Source organism: Acanthisitta chloris, unplaced genomic scaffold (genome assembly GCF_000695815.1).
Source record: "Acanthisitta chloris isolate BGI_N310 unplaced genomic scaffold, ASM69581v1 scaffold11319, whole genome shotgun sequence".
NCBI classification, from domain to species: Eukaryota; Metazoa; Chordata; class Aves; order Passeriformes; family Acanthisittidae; genus Acanthisitta; species Acanthisitta chloris.
In genome coordinates this window covers 25,446-45,998 of record NW_008689830.1, presented here as the reverse complement: position 1 = coordinate 45,998, position 20,553 = coordinate 25,446, and the positions used below count along the sequence as shown (strand labels likewise).

Here is a 20,553-nt window from a genome sequence, read left to right as displayed (position 1 = left end):
GAGTGTACAGCAGTGACAGAGGAACCAGAGTTACTGGCATGTGTTTTCCTCTATTCAGTGATCACACTCCCTGCTTTCTCTGCTGTTGTAAACTGCAAATTTGAAAAAATTTACCTCACTTTTCAATACCTACTTAAATATAATATCTAATTAGGTGGTCTGAGAGCATGTCCAAACACACAACACACATATAACCAGGCAAAATTTGTAGTTAAATGATAATATCTAATTAGGTGGTCTGAGAGCGTGTCCAAACACACAACACACATATCACCAGGCACAATTTGTAGTTAAATCCTTTTGCTCTAGGCAGCAGCTCTTATTGTAGTTAGTAAATCAGGTCCACTGAGTTGCTGAATCCTTGCCAAGATTTCATTTTTAGGTGAAGAGCAATGTACTGTCATTATATTGTTAAAATAGTTTTCTAAAGGGAGCAATCTATGTACACAACCACATACATCTGAGTGTACAGCAGTGACAGAGGAACCAGAGTTACTGGCATGTGTTTTCCTCTATTCAGTGATCACACTCCCTGCTTTCTCTGCTGTTGTAAACTGCAAATTTGAAAAAATTTACCTCACTTTTCAATACCTACTTAAATATAATATCTAATTAGGTGGTCTGAGAGCATGTCCAAACACACAACACACATATAACCAGGCAAAATTTGTAGTTAAATGTTTCTCACTGGTTTCCTTTAAAGCCAAAATGGAAGATTACCACATTAGGATAGATCCAAGGTCTGTATCTCAGCCTTTAAATTGCTGGTGGTGCTGAAATCCTGATCAAAAAAAACCCAGCAAGTGATAGATCGGTGGGGACAGATGTTTCATCATCCATAAATTCTTATCTCATTTCAAGAGTTCATAAAGGGAAACTCCAGACAATGAGTTCTGCCAGCTTGGTAGGGAGGCAAGACAGAGTTTCTCTTTTGAGCTCCATAGATGTTCCTTTTTATTATTTATTTTTTCTTTATTTTTTTTCTTCTTACTGCTCCCACTGTAAGAAATTGCCCCAGAAAAAAAGCAGTATTCTTGCAATCGTTTTCCATAGAGGTAATTTTCAAGAGGAAACAGGTTTGTAAGTAGAACTTTATTTTTGAGAAATACCCAAAGTCCACAAATTCCCATGCCAGCTAGGAACAGCTAGGTGCTTGAACCAAAAATGACTTAACAAATTATTTATTATAATCAGCCAAGTTGTTTACACTGCCAAAGGTAATATGGAAGGGCTGTATTGGGTCAGACTTCTCAGACTGTTGTGAAAGTTAATAAATCTTTTGTCTCTCTGTAAATATCTCATTAATACTGTTCGTGATGGTACGGCTGGGGATGTACACAAAGGCACCAGTTACAGCCAAGAAGGGCAATGGCATCTTGACCTGTATCAAGAATAGTGTGGCCAGCAGGACTAGGGAAGTGATTGTCTCCCTGTACTCAGCATTGGTGAGGCCACACCGTGAGTACTGTGTTCAGTTTTGGGCCCCTCACTTAAAAAAGGACATTGAGTCACTGGAGCAAGTCCAGTGAAGGACAAAGAGGCTCACAAAAGGTCAGGAAAACATGTTATATGAGGAAGGGCTGAGGGAATTGGGTTTGTTTAGCCTTGAGAAGAGGCAGCTCAGGGGTGACCTCATTGCTTTCTACAACTACCTGAAAGGGGTTGTAGAGTGGTGTGGGATAGTCTCTTCTGCTGTGTCTTCAGTGAGAGGACTGGAGGGAATGGTCATAAACTGAGACAGGGGAGATTTGGATTAGACAACATGTTATATGAGGAAGGGCTGAGGGAATTGGGTTTGTTTAGCCTTGAGAAGAGGCAGCTCAGGGGTGACCTCATTGCTTTCTACAACTACCTGAAAGGGGTTGTAGAGTGGTGTGGGATAGTCTCTTCTGCTGTGTCTTCAGTGAGAGGACTGGAGGGAATGGTCATAAACTGAGACAGGGGAGATTTGGATTAGACATTAGAAAAAAAATTTTCACTGTTAGGGTGGTCAGGCACTGGAATGTCCAGGGAGAATAGATTGTCCAGGGAGGTGATGGAGTCACCATCCCTGGAAGTGTTTGAGAGCTGTCTGGATTTGGTGCTGGAAGATATGGTTTAGGGTTTAGGGGTTACAGTGGTGTGACAGTTTAATGGTTGGACCTGATGATCTTAAAGGTCTCTTCCAAACTTGATGATTCTATGATTCTAAGGCCTTTTCTGCTACTCACACCACAAGAATTTGGGAGAGGACACAGCCAGGAGAGCTGACCCCAACTGACCAGGGGATATCACAGACCTTATTACATCATGCTCAGCAATAAAAACTTGGTGGAAATTTGCTGGGACTGCTGTTGCTTGGGGACTGGCTGGGCATTGGTGGGCTGGTGGTGAGCAATGGTTTTTGTTGCATCTTTTGTTATTATAGCTAGCTGCTAGGACTCCTTCTGTGAACAATACACCATTACCCTGGTATGAATATGCTGTTTTCCTGAAGAGCAAAAAGTAAGACTTATTCTTACTTTTTAGACTGAGCACTGCCAGCACCATCTGGTTTTGCAGTGCAGGAGGAAATCCCCCTTTCAGTATTTCATTTCTCTTTGTGATCAGTTGTATACACTACATTACATACTAGATGATTTGAGTCAGAACATGATTCTTCTGGAAGTTCTTCTTTAAAGTTTTTAGTTTCATTCTATACTATGATTCCTCCAGACTGGAGGCCAAACTACATGAGAAAGAAGAAAAGACAGCACCAGAAGTAACTTCTCTGCCCTCTAAAATAATTTTCAAATCTCTGTTTCAATGTCATTTGCATGTGTTCTACCAGAGTCCTTAGTTTGTATTACAATTGTACTACAATTGTACAGTCATAAGACATTGTAGTACAGTATCTTTCAGAAGAAAAATCAGTACAAATAGTATATCTAATGTAAGATACATGCATTTCATAAATCACTTCCCAAAAACACAGCTTTTGTTGCTGGTATTATTTTTGTAAACATGCCATTCCCATCCCTGCTGCTTTGCTGCTAATGGTTGGAAATGAAGTGCAACCTAAAACAGGATTATTTTTAAAGCTTTCTCTACTTCATTGTCTCCTACTCACAGTAGAGTTGGTCCACTGTGCACTCCCAGAAATGCATCATCACTGATAACTTCCAAGTATTTGTTCTTGTGCAGATAGCTGCAGAAACAAACAAAACACAGTGATTTGGAAATAGTTATCCGTAGGTTACAGATTAAGATCTCCAGTTTACTTGCCTGAACAGATTTACAAAAGCAGTATGTATATGGGCCATCCTATCCCAACAACATGTTCAAGCATAATCAGTTATTTTATTTTCTGTGTACCCAAGAAACAAAATACAGGCTTGCCTTTTAAAAAGAAATTAAATTCCTCAACAAATAATTTATTTTGCTAATTTATTTTTTTTAAGCTTTGTTCCAAAATCTTATTCTATCTCTATCATACATATAACATCTTCAGGTAAAATATGTGTGAGGATGATGTGAAATTTCATCAGAATGAGGTATGGGGAATTACATGATGGAACACATCATGAACAAATGGGAAAATAATTTCCTTCCTATATCCAAAACTCAGCTCTGTACCAGCTACTAGGAAGAAAATTAACTCTATCCCAGCTGAAATGTCTTCTGCATGTTATTAACATGCTATTATGTTATTAGAAAATTAACTCTATCCCAGCCAAAACCAGGACACTCAGGCATCCTACTTTTCTGCCAGAGTCACAGTGGACTTACAGCCCTGAAGCATTTCAGGTATGGTTCATTACAGCCAAGACTTCATGGAGCAGAATGAGTGATCCCACTAGCACCCACTTCCTCAAGGTTTGGCACACTGACCCACTGCCTGTCACTGGGGAGCCTGATTTTGTCCTTTCTCCCTTCCAAACTTGATTAAAGTCCTACCAACAAGCCCTGCCAACTCCTGTGCTAGAATCCATTTTCCACTCTGAGAAACATGAACCCTATCCAGTCAGTGGACCAGGTGTTGTATAAATCATCCCAAAAAGCCCAAAATGTTTTCAATTACACCAGTCTCAGAGCCATGTGTTGATCTGATGGATCTGCCTGTTTATTTTGATATTATTCCTTGCTACTGGAAGGATCAAGAAAACAGTTGCTGTGAGCTGTGCCCATTGTGCCAGTTGGGGCAAATATACAGAGGTCAAACTTTTCCTCATTGCCAGTTCTATAACAAAACCCCCATTTGAAATAGTGGCTGTGGAGACAATTCATTTGACTCAGAAAATTGCAGGCTACTATCTTATCTTTGTGCTGGTGGAGTCCTTCAAATGGAGATAGCTGACCTGGGTTTTAGCTGTAAAAAAGCTGAAGTCAGAGCAGTTGTTTCTTGGTGTGGAAAAAATCAAGTACATATTCTAATCCTGTCCTGGTTGAAGTCATTGGCAAAATTTTCATAACATTCACTGGATATAATCTTGTATTGATCACCATAGTGAAAAATGAGAACTAAATGCACTTTGTCTGGGTTACACAACAGAAAGTCTTAGGGAGCCAAACCAGAGTAACACTTCTGGCATGTTATTCGCTGGACATTACCCATGCCTTAAGCCTTGTTTCTTACAGAGGAAAATATCTTACATCACTTTCTCAGCTATTTTTGTTTGAAATAAGCTTTCATTCTTTAGAAATATTACGACATCCTAGTATCACCTGATGTTTCTGTTTTCTGAGAACTGACTTTCATATTCTGTAATTGGCAACTTAGGCACTTTTGTTGTGAACAGTTGCTTTAGTGTGCAAATTTCCTCATGATTTTGTCTGCAAAATGAATACAAAAATTAAAACCATAGCTTGAGCTAAGAATTAATCCAAGATTTCAACATCTAGGTTATAGTTTTGAAGGACATTAAAACCTGCTTGACCTAATAAAACTCATCTGCTTTAGTAACTAGACACTATTATACAACCAGATAACTACTTGTCCAATTTTGAAATATTTTCCCCTGAGATTTTGACTATCATAGTGAGTAATAAACCTGAAATATAATAGTTTACATACATGATAAAAATCTTCAAAGTTACAAATAGAAACAGCTAGAGACTTTGGGAAGTTCATAACCATGTGTTACTAAGGAGGGGCTGCAGTTTTAGCTGCCAGTTTTCACATAGATGAGTCAGGCCCATCAGAATGTACAATTTCCTGATGCTAATTGATTTCAGTTGTTTCAAACCTTTTATTTTGATAGGTATCATTTTTAAATGGAAAGAATAAGACTTTGTTAAATATTAATTTGACAAAGAAAGCTTGTGTAGAGCCAGTACAGCTCCTTCTGAGAGTGCCTTTAGCCCTGTCATTACTGATAGTTAAATGATATGGAACATCATTTAAATACACTGCAGAAGAGAAGACCACAACAGTGGTATCCACGTGTCTAAACAAATGTTAGAAGTCTTAGAATCACATAGTTGATGTGTAATATCTAGCCTCAGTGGGGACACTAGAGTAATAGTAATTTTGGAGAATTGGTGAATGGCAATCAGATAGACATGAGTACAACAGTGCAAAGTATGCAGGAAATCTGGAGTAATAAATGCTGAATCTAGAGTAGGATATGCTGATGGTTTTATTATGCTGTAAGTAAATGAAGGCTTTTCCCCCTTTTTTTCAATCCAGAAAGATCAGTAAGCTAACTATACCAGTAACTAATACAGAGTCTCTATGGACTCAAGATCCAGGGGTAAGTGGGAAGGATATTGTGTTGTCTCAGCCCCAGCAGAAAACAATGTGACTGCAGTATGCTGAGCAGGACCTTCTGAGGGCATAAAACACCAACAGGACTTTTCAAGTGCTATGTAAAACAGGACAATGTCATGTCAGGGCATGACAGAGATACTGAATATTCAGACATTATCAATACATGCTTCAGAAAGCAACAGTTTAGAGAGCCTGCATGAGGAAAAACAACTTTTGATTTCATCTTGAGTGGCATGCACACACTGTTTCAAAATGTTAGTGCCCAAAGTCTGTTTTAGAACAGCAACCACCAGGTGTTGATAGTCAGCAACTCCCTAGGACCAAAAAAGCTGAAGAGGTAAACACAGCTATAGCTCCCAAGAAGGAGATAGACATACATATCAGGAAACTTCCTTAAAAATAAGAAAAACTATGGAAGTTACATTATTGAGAGCATTCTGGGAATTCCTTAGGGACACAATTTTGGAGATGCAGAGCAAACATGAAAAGCAAGAGCTGGCAAAAAAGAAACAAAATCCTGAATATTCAGAATATTCAAAGTCTTCAACTGAGGTGAAAAACTGGAAAATGCTGAAAGATCTGAAGATATTTTAACAAAATATTTTACCAAAAGTGTACTTTCTTCCAGGGGTGAAGGATATAAATGAAAAATGCTGACCAGCTGCTTCAACTAACATATAGTGCCGCATTTTTTAAATGTGACAGATTTCTACTTCTCTTCTTTCATAGTCTAGTGTCATTCATACCATCCCCTGTGTTGTATCTGGATACACCTTTTTCTTGGTGGCTTGGGTCTTTTTTTCAGTTGGATTATCTCACTGATAAGGTTTTACTGCAGTCCCACAACCAATTTTATCAGCACAGGAAGTGATGGAATAAGAATGAACAAAGAGATTAGGGGAAAAGGGAGGGTTTGCAAATTTTTTTTCCCCAAAGGATCCCTTAGTTAAGAAGCAAGTAAAATTACCAAAGTTCCTAGCTGGAACACCTCATTGGCTTATGGAATTATATATTGCCAGCTTGCTTGCTTTCAGCTTCTAGTTTTAAAGTAAGGCAGCAGAGCTTGAGCAACAAGGAGAAGATTAATATGCTGGCCACACGTTTAAGTATCACCCCAATAGTATTAAATGGGCTCTGGATGTGTGACATGTTACTGTATCTATGCATCCAGTTGGATTAGGAAATGAAGGTTAAGGAAAGGGGAACAGGCAAAAGAGATGCATTGGTAAGTATTAAGGATTCATCTCATGATTTTTCCACACCATTGTTTATCTTGCCTGAGCTGAGCCAAGCATTCTAAGTGAACCCTGAAAATGTATACCAAAGTAAATATATTCTTTTGGAGTTTGTTTTTGCAATTAGCTTTTGAGATTGCAGACTTTCCATTTCAGTAATTTAGACAGCTCTGCAGAAGCTCATCACAAATATATTTTTCCATTCACTGGAAATATGTTTTTAAAATTCTTCTTTCCTCACCAGTTTCCTTACAGAAATAAACATTGGTTAGTTCAGCAGTACTACTTTGCAGAAGTCTGCAGGAGTGATGCAGTTTATGGATCTTAATGATGGGTTAGAACGAGGGGTTCAAGTTTCAGATGAATGCTTTTCAGTAAGAGTATCAGGCAGCCCTTTATTCCTTCTTCCTTTCTTCCCTGCCTTTATAGAATTTATACAGCAATAGCGTGGTTTGCTATAAAATACAGATCCTTGTTGGATGAGATGATCAATTAGGTAGTGCCATTATTGAGTATGACACTGGAAATCATTTATGCATAGTTCCATGCCTATATCTGCATTGATTTTTTTGACCTCCTTGAATTACACGCACATTTTAATATTGCAAGAGTGGTATAAAAACACAGTGCATAGTAAAAGATAGCCTCCAAGATTCCCAGAATGTCATGTGAGTTATGAATGGAACATGGAGTCTTTGAATGATTTGTAAAAATTTATTATTGTTTTTGATAATTTCCTTTTTTTAATTTATTTTCCTCCTTGAGGTCATAGTTCAAAACACATTCAAATTTATTTCCCTCACCCTTTTTCTCTTAGTTTCTTTTTGCTCCTACTTCCATCAAGTCCAAAGGACCTTGGATCAAACCCAGAGAAAACCAGGTACTTTTTCACTGTACGGTGGTAGATAAACAGGAGTTCAAATTAGAAATGTCAGAATACAGAAAAAGAAATATTTGCCTTTTGCATTAACTTAATGCTGCTTCTAGAAACAACAAATCTCTGGGTGTGCACTTAGCAAAATTATACCTTATCATGACATATGGTAACAAAACTACTTCAGAAAATTAGTTTAGAAATTTCAATGTAGTTTATCCAATAGATAAAGGTTTTACCACTGATGTTCAGCTCCCTAGTTTGCCTTGTAAATCTGGAGTAGTGCTTTGCTCCAAGTAAAAGTCATATGATTTAATTAGGAGAAAAGTGTTTGTTGTAATAAACTATTTTTACTGCTGGTAGATAAAGCCATGAACATAAGCCTAGTTTTAGTTATTTTGTTGTTTTGTTGGTTGTTTTCATTTGAAAAAAATTGATTAACTAGTGCATCATAGCTAGTCTCTGGAAAGATTCACTTAGGGTAACAGAACTATAGAATATATCAGGTTGGAAGGAACCCATGGAGTCCAACTCCCTGCTCCTTGCAGGATGACTGAAAACTAAATCATAAGACTATGACCATCACCCAGATGCTCTTTGAAGTCTGAGAGTTTTGGTGCTGTTACCTGGGGAGTCTGTTCCAGTGACTGACCACCCTCTTGGTGAAGAACCTTCTTTGAACGTCCAACCTGAACTTCCCTGATGCAGGTTCATTCCATTTCCTTGGGTTCTATTGCTGGTCACCAGAAAGAGATTAGCATCTCTCCTTTCCACTGTTGCCCTCGAGGCAGTTACAGGCTGCCATGAGATCACCACTCAGCCTTCTTTTCTTCAGGCTGAACAGACCAAATGACCTAAGCTGCTTCTCACAAGTCCTGCCCTCGAGGCCTCTCACCATTTGGTTGCTCTCCTTTGGACACACTCATATGGTTTGATATCCTGCTCATATTGTGGTGCCCAAAACTGCGCACAGTACTCAAGGTGAGGCTGCACCAGCAGAGTAGAGTGGGACAGTCACCTCCCTCGACCAGCTGGAGATGCTGTTCCTGGTGCACCCCAGGATATGGTTGGCCCTTTTGGCTGCCAGGCCACACTGCTGACTTATATTCAACTTGTCATCAACCAGGACCCCCAGATCTCCCTCTGCAGGGCTGCTTGCCAGTCTCCTATTTCTCAATTTGTATGCATAACCAGGAGGATTTCCCCATCCCAGGTGGAGAATCCAGTAATCACTTGTTAAATTGCATATGGTTGGTATTTGCCCAACTCTCAAGTCTATCCAGACCACTCTGTAAAGCCCTCTGCTCTAGAGGACTTAAAGAATACTTAAATACGCTTAACGAATACTGATTACATATATTTTTCCTAAAAGTAAGCAAGCAGTTATCTACAGAAGCTAGTATGTATTGTCTGCTTCTCTACTTCCCAGTTCAACAAAGCAGATGTTTAAGACTCCACATCTTCTAAAAGTGTATTTTCCGTTGATTCTTTAATAATACTGAGAATTTCAGAGAGGCTGGATGCAATAGCATTTGCACCCTATCAGAGAAGCATAAAGAAAAATTGTTACAAAATAGCCTCCAACAGGTGTTTCATCAAAATGTAAAGAATGGAATAGCCGACACTGTTCATATATTTGCTAAGGCTTAGAAAGGTTTTAAGTATTGCAACATACAGCTTAGAGGGATTCAGTCAAGACACTGGATTCATCTTGCAATTTCTGTGGGCACTAGTACAAACACTATGTCATCATGAAAACTTCCTTTCTGGTGTGAAAGTTCAAAGTAACTGAATGAATGTCAGTAAAATAAGATCTATTCCAGATCTTTAGTTTAACTCAAACCTTTCAAACTTTAAGAAGTCTAGATAGCTGATAAGGCAGAAAAGGCAGTTTGGAAAGATTAAGATCGTGTAAAGAATGGTCTCACTGAATTCTTATAGAATTTAAACTCAATTTAAAATAAAGTTTTGAAAATAATCATATCTATCCTCACGCCTCTCTGGTTAATTTAAGAACTCATGATAAAGAAAATCTCTTCACTTGTGAGACTGCCAGCCAGACTCTGCAGTCAAGCCTCTGCAGGACCAGAGTAAGCTCTGCCAAAGGGAATGGAGCCTCTGGAATTGAGATTTATTCTGTGTTAATGACTAAGGCACGTGATTTTGGGTATGATGTAGAAAGGATATTTACTCACTAAGTATTCATTTTCCAGAAACTACAATAAGAAGATGGAAAGAGATCTGAAATGGTTTCTTCATGCTTTTGAGATGTGCATCACTCATGTCTAGTGCAAGTGACTGATTCCTCTGAATTGCTCCAGGCATCTTACACCACTCTCTTTTTTGCAGGTAAGAGATTTCTGTGAAAGAGCTGCTACACTTACTAAAATAAACACTCTTGTAAGAAAAACAGCATAATTATCTTCCAAATTGTCTTAGAAAAGTTACTGATCAAGTGAAATTTTATTGTAGCTTCAAATGAGAACAAAAATGCTGGAATTACTTGCCATGATTTTTTTTCTGAGCTATAAATACACATACCAAATGAAAGCACCTCAAAAGATATTAAGCAATGATATTTTTTATTGCTGGCTGAAATTAACATCTCTCTTTGCTCCTTAAATTAATTAGAATAAGACATGTATTTCAGAGCCTCAAATAAGCATATAGGGTTGGGTTTTTTTCTTCTGAAAGAAGAGAATGATTTGCTACTTACATAGCATCCAGATTTGTCCCATTAAAAGCATGGCCTTGAATACTGGTAAAACCATTATTGTAGAGTTTGCTGCAAGCAAAAAGGATAAATTAAATCAGTCTATTTTGGGTTGCTTCAATACCAGAATACCTAACATCTTACGTATCATTTTTCTTGGCAACAGCACATTTATGGATGGGTTAATTTTAATCTCTTGAAGAAGCAGTAGTTATACTGCAAGGTCAAACCGATACCCAGATACACGCTTGAATGTACCTGAATCAAGGATACCATGTGGCAGCTGGACCATCTTTTCCTCTTTTTACAGCAATGATAGAAAGAGACTAAAACACTTTTCTGTAATTTTCCCACCCTCAAACTAAAAACAAGGAAACAAAATCCTTCTAGGACTGATTAAGGAAGGCTAAAGGAACTAACACCTAGCAAAACAGGACTGTTTTTACTATCAGGCCTGCCTGAATTTTTAGAATTCATTCTTTTCCTCCAAAAAGGATCCAAAAGGATTTTTTTCAGAATGCATTTGTTTGCATTCTAGTGCTCTTCTCCCCAGTTCAGGTCATAACTCACTACATTCATTTTCACTCCTCTCAGCCCTTTCACGTGGCTCACGTTGAGTATGACTTGCATAACTGAACTTTATTTGACAATTTTCTTTCAAATATGACTTGTCTGATGTTTGCTAGTCATCAGTTTTCACAGTATGTGCCACTTACACTGCAAAAAAGTTAGACACAGTTCTAACCATGCAGTGCAGGGGGAAAACTTTGTAAACATTTTCCTTTGATTTTCTCCAGTATAACCATTCACTGACATTAGGGTCATGCAAAACCAAACCCATTTTATTCAAGCCAGTTTAAAGAAAACCAGCAGGACTGATTCAAATTGCTGTCAAAGTACAGGATTTATGCAAACTAGATGATGGATACTGTCTGTCTGTGATGTTTGTGTTACAAATTACTAGAGAGTAGATCAGGAAAAAATCATGGTTTTTAAAACATTTTACCATATGCATTACCAGAGAGCTAATTTCCTTATGGCTTAAACTGGAAGAACTTACAGGGTTAGAGATTCATTACAAAGCCCATGGAAAGCATTTGCAGGCACTGAAGTCACGTAAGGATTATCTGCAATTTCACTGGAAAAGGAGACAAAATATCACAATCAAATATCTGCCCAACAGAGCTCCTCCAGAACAGCTTTGTTATTAATTCTTCTCTGCCTTGATAAGAGGTAAGTTTAAACTAAAACCTCATTTGTTTAAATAAACAAATTGATTATAGGTATTTTATTATATTGTTAATAATAGTAAAATAAATAATGTTATATTTATTCTTTAGTATATTATACATTTAAATAACTTTATTTAAATAAAAGTTTATTTATTTTTAAAAAATTAATGATTAAAAGAATAAGCTGTTTAGTTATATCTGAGGCCAGAAGATGCATATGGGATGAAGAACTGAGCATGTTCCAGCACTCAGGAATAGAACTTGTGAGGTAGAAGGGTTTTGTAGTCCTGATGAGGTGTGTCAGCCTGTGCAATGAAGGAGGCTAATGGCATGGACAGGTCTCTGGTCTCATAAGCCAGAGAACTGGCAGAGTGAATAATGTTGCAGTGTCAATTGAACAACTCAAGTGACTTTAGAGATGAGATGCTACTCTCTAAGCTCAGAGAAGGCGTCAGATAATACATGATTCAGGGCTGAGGCACTGCACTTTACAGAACTGGATCTAGCACAAATGAAATAACTTACTGTGGGATCTAACCTAATCTAATCTACTCTTGTCCAAATGAGTGTTTCACTATTTGTCATTTCTTAAATCCTTTTTTACTCCTCCTGTGCAGTCTTAATAAATACTATGGATCTTCAGGCCCAAACTCTGTTGCAACAAAAAGGAGAAAGAAAAGCTATAGAGATTTACTATGACTAAACTGGAGAAAGGAGAGAGGAAAGGGCTGGTAGAAACACAGGCTCAAGCAAAGTCTCTTGTCGTCCTTTGATTTTTCCTGAATCATATTATAGTCTGGAAACCAAAATATTCCGCAAACTTTTCTTTTCTTCAGCTTGTGGACTAGATGTGGTCTAATAAGGCCAATCCCCAATGTCCACGGGCTGAGAAGCCCTAACAGCTGCCCATGTACCAGAAACAACTTCATTCCTTTTCTGTGCTATATATGTGCATACACACGTGCTAACACTGAACAGTATTATAACCATTTTCATTCCAAGTAACTTCCACTGATAGGTGGTTTCCACCCCAAGTTATTTTGGTTTGACATTTTTCAGATCAGTTCACTTTTCTAAACAAATGTTTACATGTAAGTGGTTCAACCTCAAAGCCAAACAGTGATATAACGAATGCTTTATTTCCCCAGCTATACCTTATTCATCATTTAGAAACCTACTATTCTTCAAGAGCAGATTTTTTTTTCTTGATGAAGTAAACAAAAAGGCTATCTTTCTTTGAATAGCAATGCTCAGAAATATAAATCATAGAAATACCTCTCTTGAAAGTGCAGGTCTACTCTTTCAAAAGTCTGCAGCATGTAAGACCTTTGTTTATCGTTTTTTAGAGATCTCTACCAAAAAATATTCAAGGTAGAAGTAAAATAATGTTTGCTTTCTGCCACTTAGAAAGGCACTGATTTGGCTGGATGTAAGAACACAGATTGTTGTATGAACTGCTTCTGTTTCATCTAGCTTATTTAATTCTTGGTTCTCTCTACTTAGTAAGTATAGTATCTAATTTACAATCTAACAGAGCTTTATCTAGGCTAAAGCCCTTTAGGTCTTTGAGAAACTCCCTAATAGCTCTTAAGATGTAGGTGTATCTCACTCAGAGCTCTGACTGAGACAGGTTTCAATCTTGGAGGTATACAGCGAAGGCAAATGGGTTTTTTTAGCACTGTCAGTCAACACTGAGCTTTTAAAGTTGCAACAACAAACAATTGCTTTCAAGATTGTCCAGTTCTCCTGCTCTTGAGCCTTCTGTGCTCAGGGTAGGCTCAGAAGAAGGCAGATAGCCAATGGAGGTTATGATTGAGCAGCATATGAGGTTGGTCAAGAGCAGTATCAGAAAATGTGCAATATGAGCTCATCATGCCAACACAAATTTGTTAGAAAAATGTTGATAGGATGACTTTATGTTAGCAGAGTGTGTGCCAGCTCAGGTTCTGTGTGTCACACAGAATTAATTCAGGTACTGCACAGCCATTACAAAACCAAAACCTAAATAAAAGCAAAGGGCCTGTAGAAGCTGTGCACTATCAATGCACTTGTGTGTCCATGTCTCTAATCCCAGTCAAATGTATAGTGCTAGGTGATGTGCCATTTTCCAGGGTTGGTACAAATGATCTTTGAAATATAGCTTTAAGAAAACTTCGTTAGACTTATTTGATAGTTTTCTCAAAACCAGACACCTTCATTATAGGTTTTCCTGGGATCTGAGTGTGGCAATATTTTAACCATCTGTGAAGACAGATACTTACAGTAGAAAATTCACATCAAATGAGTAGATTTTGTTGAGGTCTGGAAATGTTTTGAGTCCAGTATTAAAAATACCACTGAAAGAGAGGAGAAACATACAGAATTACATGTACTGGATCACTGAACAGCAACAAACGATGTATTTAAAGGGTTCCACAGGGCAGGAGGGTTATTTCATCCTCTCTATTGTCAATCAATTAATTTATAATCAATTGTCCAAAATAGAAAGATCCAAGGACAATTCAAAAAAATCAAAATACTAGATTTATGGTAAATTATAGAATCTAAAAGAACACATAATAAGACAGGTAAGCAGATCTGCAGAAGAAAGAAGCTTGTGAGGTCAATAGAGAGAAAATAATTATAACCCTAGTTTCACTTGAGATATTAAGGCTTCTTCAGTTAATAGTCTAGACCCCCAAATGCTCCATCTTTCATTGAGGCTAAGAGTTGATCATATAGTTCTAAAAAAGGAAACTGTCTTAAAATGTGAATATGCTTAATGCTCCTTCTTTCTGAACTTCCGTAGAGTGGAAGTAACTTAAGAAAATACAGTTCCCAATTTTTACAACGATTCTCCTGAAATGAAATTTTTTTACAATTTTCTTTCTTACTGCTTTCACATCTATAGGAGAAACCTGGAAAAAACTTTCCTCCTTGCCACTGTCCACATCCTCAGTCCTTCTCCCCAGCCTCCTCCCCTCGAGTCCTTTCTAGTGTCTTACAAACATTACTCAAAATCACAGAAGTTTCTTTAGAAATTCATGGGAATTCTTCAGGATTTCTTCCTATCATAGAAGTCATATGAAATCAGGTGTCTCTAGGTGGGCTTTTCACATTTGGCTGACAGGTATGCTTTATACCCTTGTGTAAATATCCAGTCAATATAAAACATGTGTGTATATCTCTTGTGTCCCTTCTTCCCACTACTCCCTACAAAACTATAGTAAGACAACACTTATTATAAGGAGAAGGCTAGCTGTGGAATTCAGCCAAGGAAACATTAGTGTATTCTAGATATTTAATGGCTAAGACAAATGGGAAAATTACTGACGATTTTGTGAACATGTTTTCCTTCCTCACAAAAGTAGTAAAAGTTTCAACCCTTACCTTAGCTGTCATTAAAATAAAGCAACAGGGAGAAGCATAGCAATCAGTTCCAAAATGAAGTGCATAAAAACAAAACTGCTATAATGTAAAGAGTCATTTGTGAGATTTGCATGCCAACTTGTTAAAGGTGCTAAATACTTACAGGTATTTCAGAAGTGGGAGGTTCTTAAAGGCATCTGGATCTATGTAATCTAAGTTTCTAAGATTTCGAATTTCACTGTGAAAAAAGGGAGGAACATTGATTATTATGATTATTTAATTACTTTTTGCAACAGAAACCAGCAATGTTAAAATGAAATTTCAGGGACCTAATTCCTGCAATGAGCTTTCTGTTCTGGCCAGCACTAGCACAAGGTCACTATGCATTCTGAGCAATCTTACAATGATGCATTAATATCTGGATAGATGCCATCCCAGAGACTGGCTAGTTGAAACAAGGGGGCAAGAACCACCTGAGTTTTGATTATGGATGGTCCCTTAATGCAATTTCCCTCAATGTTTCTCATTCCTCTTTTTTTTCCAGTAGGTTTCTTTCTTTTCTATCCATAACAGCAGTCAGCAGTCTGGCTGTATCAATCAGACTGTGTCAAAATTCCTTGTCTAGACTCAATAGACCTACCAAATTTTCATCTTTTAGTAAGTTGCCCATACCCTCTGCCATCACATGCAGACTTTTCATTTCCTGGTCTCTTTACTGTCTCCAGAAGGGTATGGACATTTTTGTTATGTTTGCTTCTACTTCTTTACTTTAAACAAGCTTGGACACTGATGGAACAACTCTCAGCCTTTCTTAATATAGAAACTATGCAGAGAAAATGGTGCTAGTTTTCATCCTGATACTAGCAGTGGAACAGTGGACTGAAGGAAGCACTTCTGGGTACTAATATAGAGAAATTTGATGAAGATCCCAAGTATAAATGGCATGGTAGTGCAGGTTAGGTGGGCAATGTTTAGGTCTTAAGTCAGTCCAAGAAGTGGTGATACTGGGCAGAGGCTCAATAGGCAGAAACCAATAGTATGGAATTTAACATGGCCTAACAGTGCCAAGTAACCAATACAAGTATCAGAAAATTGGGTTTTAAGGATACCTCTGCCACTGGAATAAATTTTACAGGATGAAATCAACCCAGATTTGGGTTTTCCCAAATGTGGGAAAAGAGACAGGAGACAGTAGATAAATCACTAAGTAGATACCGGTTCAAAGACTTTGTGCTGGTTTCAGCTGGGATGGAATTAATTTCTTTTTTTCCCCCCTCTCAGTAGCTAGTGTAGGGCAGTGTTTGGATTCAGAGTGATAATACTGTTGATAGTACAGTGATGTTTTGGTTGTGCTGCTACGTTGTGTTTATCCTAAATCAAGCTCTGCCAGTGAGAAGGTACACAAGAAAACTGGGAGGGAGCATGGCCAGGACAGGTGACCTGAACTAGCCAAAGGGATATATAAGCAGGAAGGGCCGATCCGGGGGGAGGTTCGGGGTTGCGCCAGTCCGTGGGTGATGAGCAATTGTATTGTGCATCACTGATTTTGTTTTGTTGGGTTTTTTTTTCACTTTCTTTTTATTAGCATAGCATTTTAGCTCATTCTGCTCTTTATTATTAAACTGTTCTTATCTCAACTTACTTTTTTTTTTCTCCGCCCCATTCCTCCGGGTTGGCAGGGGAAAGGGGGTAAGAGGGAGTGTGAGCAGCTGCGTGGTTCTTGGCTGCTGGCTGGGGTTAAACCACTTAAAGACTTCAACCTCTCTATATGCTGTTGTACTGACAAAACAGTTCTACTCCACCTTTCAAGTCTTCAGTTTTCACCCTGTATACTACAGCACTGCAGGGAAACAAGGATTTACCTTTTATTTGCATATTAAACTGATGTCATTAATACCTATAGTACTAGTACTATGGTGCTATATTCAAATACTCTTCATGTCTGTTAGGTACTTTGAACAGTAGTGCTTCTGTATTTAAAAGAAATAGTCTCAGTGTCAATTTCTTGCTTCTCTCAAATTATTTTATTAGTTATGTAGCTATCGCACTCCCAACAGTGGAATTTGCTCCATAAACTTTAACTGATACATTTTTTTCCATCCCTGACTGCCTTCAGAATTTTGGACTCATGAGCTTCCTGGCCTGATACTCCTCTGTTGTAGACCAAATATATTCCAGGGAAATACAGTCTTCAGATCTATGCCTATCTTCAGGTACTATGGTGTTCCATAGTCTCATCAGGTTTTGGCTTGTTGCTATTCATAGTATTCTGCTTAATTTATTTGGATGAGAGTGCTGGAAGTAAGAATTTGAAATCTGCAGATGGCACTAAAATTGAAAGAACAAAATAATGTAATTACATACAATTTTGATTTATTAAGTAACTGGGCCAGGAGAGGACATGTCCTGTTTAACAAAGGCAAATGGAAAGCTAATTAATCTGGGAATAAAAAATTTTAAACTGCCAGATGAGACACGGCACAGTAATTAGAGAAAATCTTAAGCAATTTGAGTGAGGGAATCAATATGATTCAACTGCACATTGGGGAATGATTTGATTTTCTTGAATTGGTAATGCTGGGATTAGGAAAGAAGTATGCCTCAATATATACTGTATTCATACTTGCATTTCATTCTATGCTTTGTATTACAGAGGTGTCTTAAAGTCCAAAAGGAAGAAAAGGGCCCATTGTGGAGCAGCCAGTTGCTTAGAAGTCTCTAGTCAAAACAGATGAGAGAGAGGATGACAGAGGCATAAAAAGGTAAAAGGTGATTTGACAGAAATGAATGTTATGCTTAAGAAAATGCATGATGAGAAAAATCCAATTTTCACAACTTCTAGTCCAGTCTATGTGCCTCTTGCATTAAGGCCTGAATATGTGGCCTTTTATTATATCTGCAGGAAAAAGAGAAAGATGTTCACATTCAGTTCCATCTATGAACTGTGCTGCTATCCATATTATTTCATCAGCATGTACCTGTCAAGCCTTTGCACCACTAGCACCAGAAAACTGGCTTAGGCTCCCAGGAGTCTATGCCCTACCTTCAGATTGTAAATTTCAACAAAAGTTTTATGCACAGCACTCGTACCATGCCCCGAAATTCCCTGCAGGTATACAACATTCCCCAACCCTTGTCTCCCCCCAGTCTCTTCAGTCTTCCTCTCCAGCTGCTTCTCATATATCCATCAAATCACCTCTCCTTTCTGCAGCGCCGTATCCCATGGCCTGACATCATGAGCTGTCCAAGAGAAATGTAGGCATGGCCCAGAGGATGGTGGGGCTGTCCTTGGCTCCGTCTCATTGCTGCTCCCTGCAGAGATGGAGAGCAGTCCCCCACCAGCTCTCCAAATGACATCACATATATGAGGGCAAGCTACTTGAACCATAACCTTTGGCCCAGTTCCCAGATGTTGAGAGGGCTTGTTATGTTGTTGTGTAAGAGGAGAATGCTTTTTGAGAGAGGAGGGAGTAGGGACAGATCAGAGGGGAGTGAGCAGAGACACAGAAGGGACGAAAAGAACGAGTGAATTTTTCTGCGGTTCTTTTCACAGGAATGTTTCCCTGAGAAACAAAGATCTAATTACAAAAGGTTTTTATTTAGTGTAATGCTACCAAGCTGCAGCTCTGCTAGTAAGGCAACTACACAGAGACATTGACTGCTAATCAGACACTTTCACAATTACATCTAGGAAAACATAAATTCTTATGTTATCGTATAGGAGAGACAGTTCTGAATTTGGAAGCAGATTTAGTTAGTCTCACAGACATACTTTAAAAAGGTAAATACAAAAAGAAGAAACAAGAAACCATTATGAGACCAATTTAACACAACTGGGGGGAAAAAAACCTCAGCAAAGCCTTGTGCCTTATTTACATCTTCATAGAGTGGGAATTTTGATATTAATTACAACCAAAATGAGATCTGGCTCATTAAAATATAGCAGGTGATCAGTATCCTCAGTTTGCAGAAGTTGTCAGTAATTGAAAGGCATAAGTTCATATAAATATAGTTTGTGTTTAAAGAGAACTGAGGTCTGGAAGGAACAGAAAGTCAGGACAGAAGCACATGAACTGAATACGGATCAAGAAAATGAATTGCTGAGCATCAAGGCCGAAACACACTAACAGGCTTAGCAGACAGGGATGATGATGGACACAGGATGTCTATTCACTAACACATGACTCAAGCCGAAGCAATTAGTTCTTCCTTTCCACAAACATTAAATTTTCTCCTAAAAAGTTCTTATGTTTAAAAACAAATGTTTTTAAAATGAAATCGTGTATAAATTTAAATTAGGGTAAAATATTATTTACATAAAGCTTCACTTTATGAAAGTTCAATTTAAAAAAGCTATAAAAATGAAAGACTTGTTTTCAAATCTGTTCGAGTAACCTCAGCCTCCTTTAAAATACCTTGTGCTGATCTCAACCCAGTATTATTTTAGCAATAATGCTTCGGAAATACTATGTAAATGGAGAACACTAAACAAATGCATAGCACAACATACACATTTATCTCTGTATAATCCTGCTGTTTGGAAAGTAGATCCAACCCAACAATGGTAAGTGTTAATAAATCAGGAGTTATTGGAAGTAACTCATAAAAATGATCAAATTTATAAATTGCTTATGTGCAACTGTCTAGCTTGCCAGATGCCTGGATAGTCCCTGAGTAAATCATACATGTGCCTTACTTCGAAACAGATTAAAAAAACCTAGTAAGTGCTTTTGAGTGGTAGAAGTGGTCCTTTTCTGTGGGCTCTCTGCAAAGGCTTGGGATTTGCCTACAGCTTTTGTAAGTAGAGTTCTAGTGTCTTCTAGTATTTTGGGCTGTTGTGCAAAAAAACCCCAAACAAACAAAACGAAACAAACCACAAAAAACAAACTTGTTTGTCTGTGTACAGTTTCATTTTTGGTAGTGCCTTGTGAGAAATATAAGGGGTCCCACATTACCACACCTCTTTTATAGCAGATCAGGAAACATTTCCACTATGCCCTCTAAGCAGGCTGTGCAATAGGTGACATGAGTGTAGGTGCCCATGAACTCTGCTGACTCCTGCCCAGGCCTGCAGCTTCCTGGTCATGGACAGCACATCCAGGTCTGGAGTCTGGCACGGGGGTGATAATGCAGTGATTTGTACCATTCTGGAGTGCTCTCCCTTCATGGGAGCCATGAGAGGGGCATGCTTATGGCAAGGGGCACTGGCTATCATCCCAGGCAAGAGTCTAAACATCCTTTGGGGATGGTTAGAGAATGGAAGAGCACAAGAGAAAAGGCTTCTACTCATATTCCTCACCACTCTTTAGGTAGTAGAAAGTAGGCAGCGTCACAGGACTGAGTGCCAGAGCTGCATCCACCACTCCTTCAAACTGGTCACACATTAAAAAAGTGTGAGTTTTGTGGCAAAGTTCTTTATATTC

At 38.2% G+C, this 20,553-nt stretch overlaps 1 protein-coding gene across 3 annotated transcripts in view; it reads right to left on the bottom strand.

Moving 5' to 3' along the window:
* The window catches only part of TSHR (thyroid stimulating hormone receptor), a 51,416-nt gene that overhangs the window by 5,588 nt on the left and 25,275 nt on the right, over positions 1-20,553 (bottom strand). For all 3 annotated transcript variants that reach the window (XM_009081573.1, XM_009081574.1, XM_009081575.1), the window contains 5 exons: positions 15,294-15,368; positions 14,044-14,118; positions 11,611-11,688; positions 10,554-10,622; positions 3,089-3,166 (listed from right to left, as the gene is read on the bottom strand). In XM_009081573.1, the coding sequence (XP_009079821.1) occupies positions 3,089-3,166; positions 10,554-10,622; positions 11,611-11,688; positions 14,044-14,118; positions 15,294-15,368 (375 nt within the window). The remainder of the gene's footprint in view (positions 1-3,088; positions 3,167-10,553; positions 10,623-11,610; positions 11,689-14,043; positions 14,119-15,293; positions 15,369-20,553) is intronic.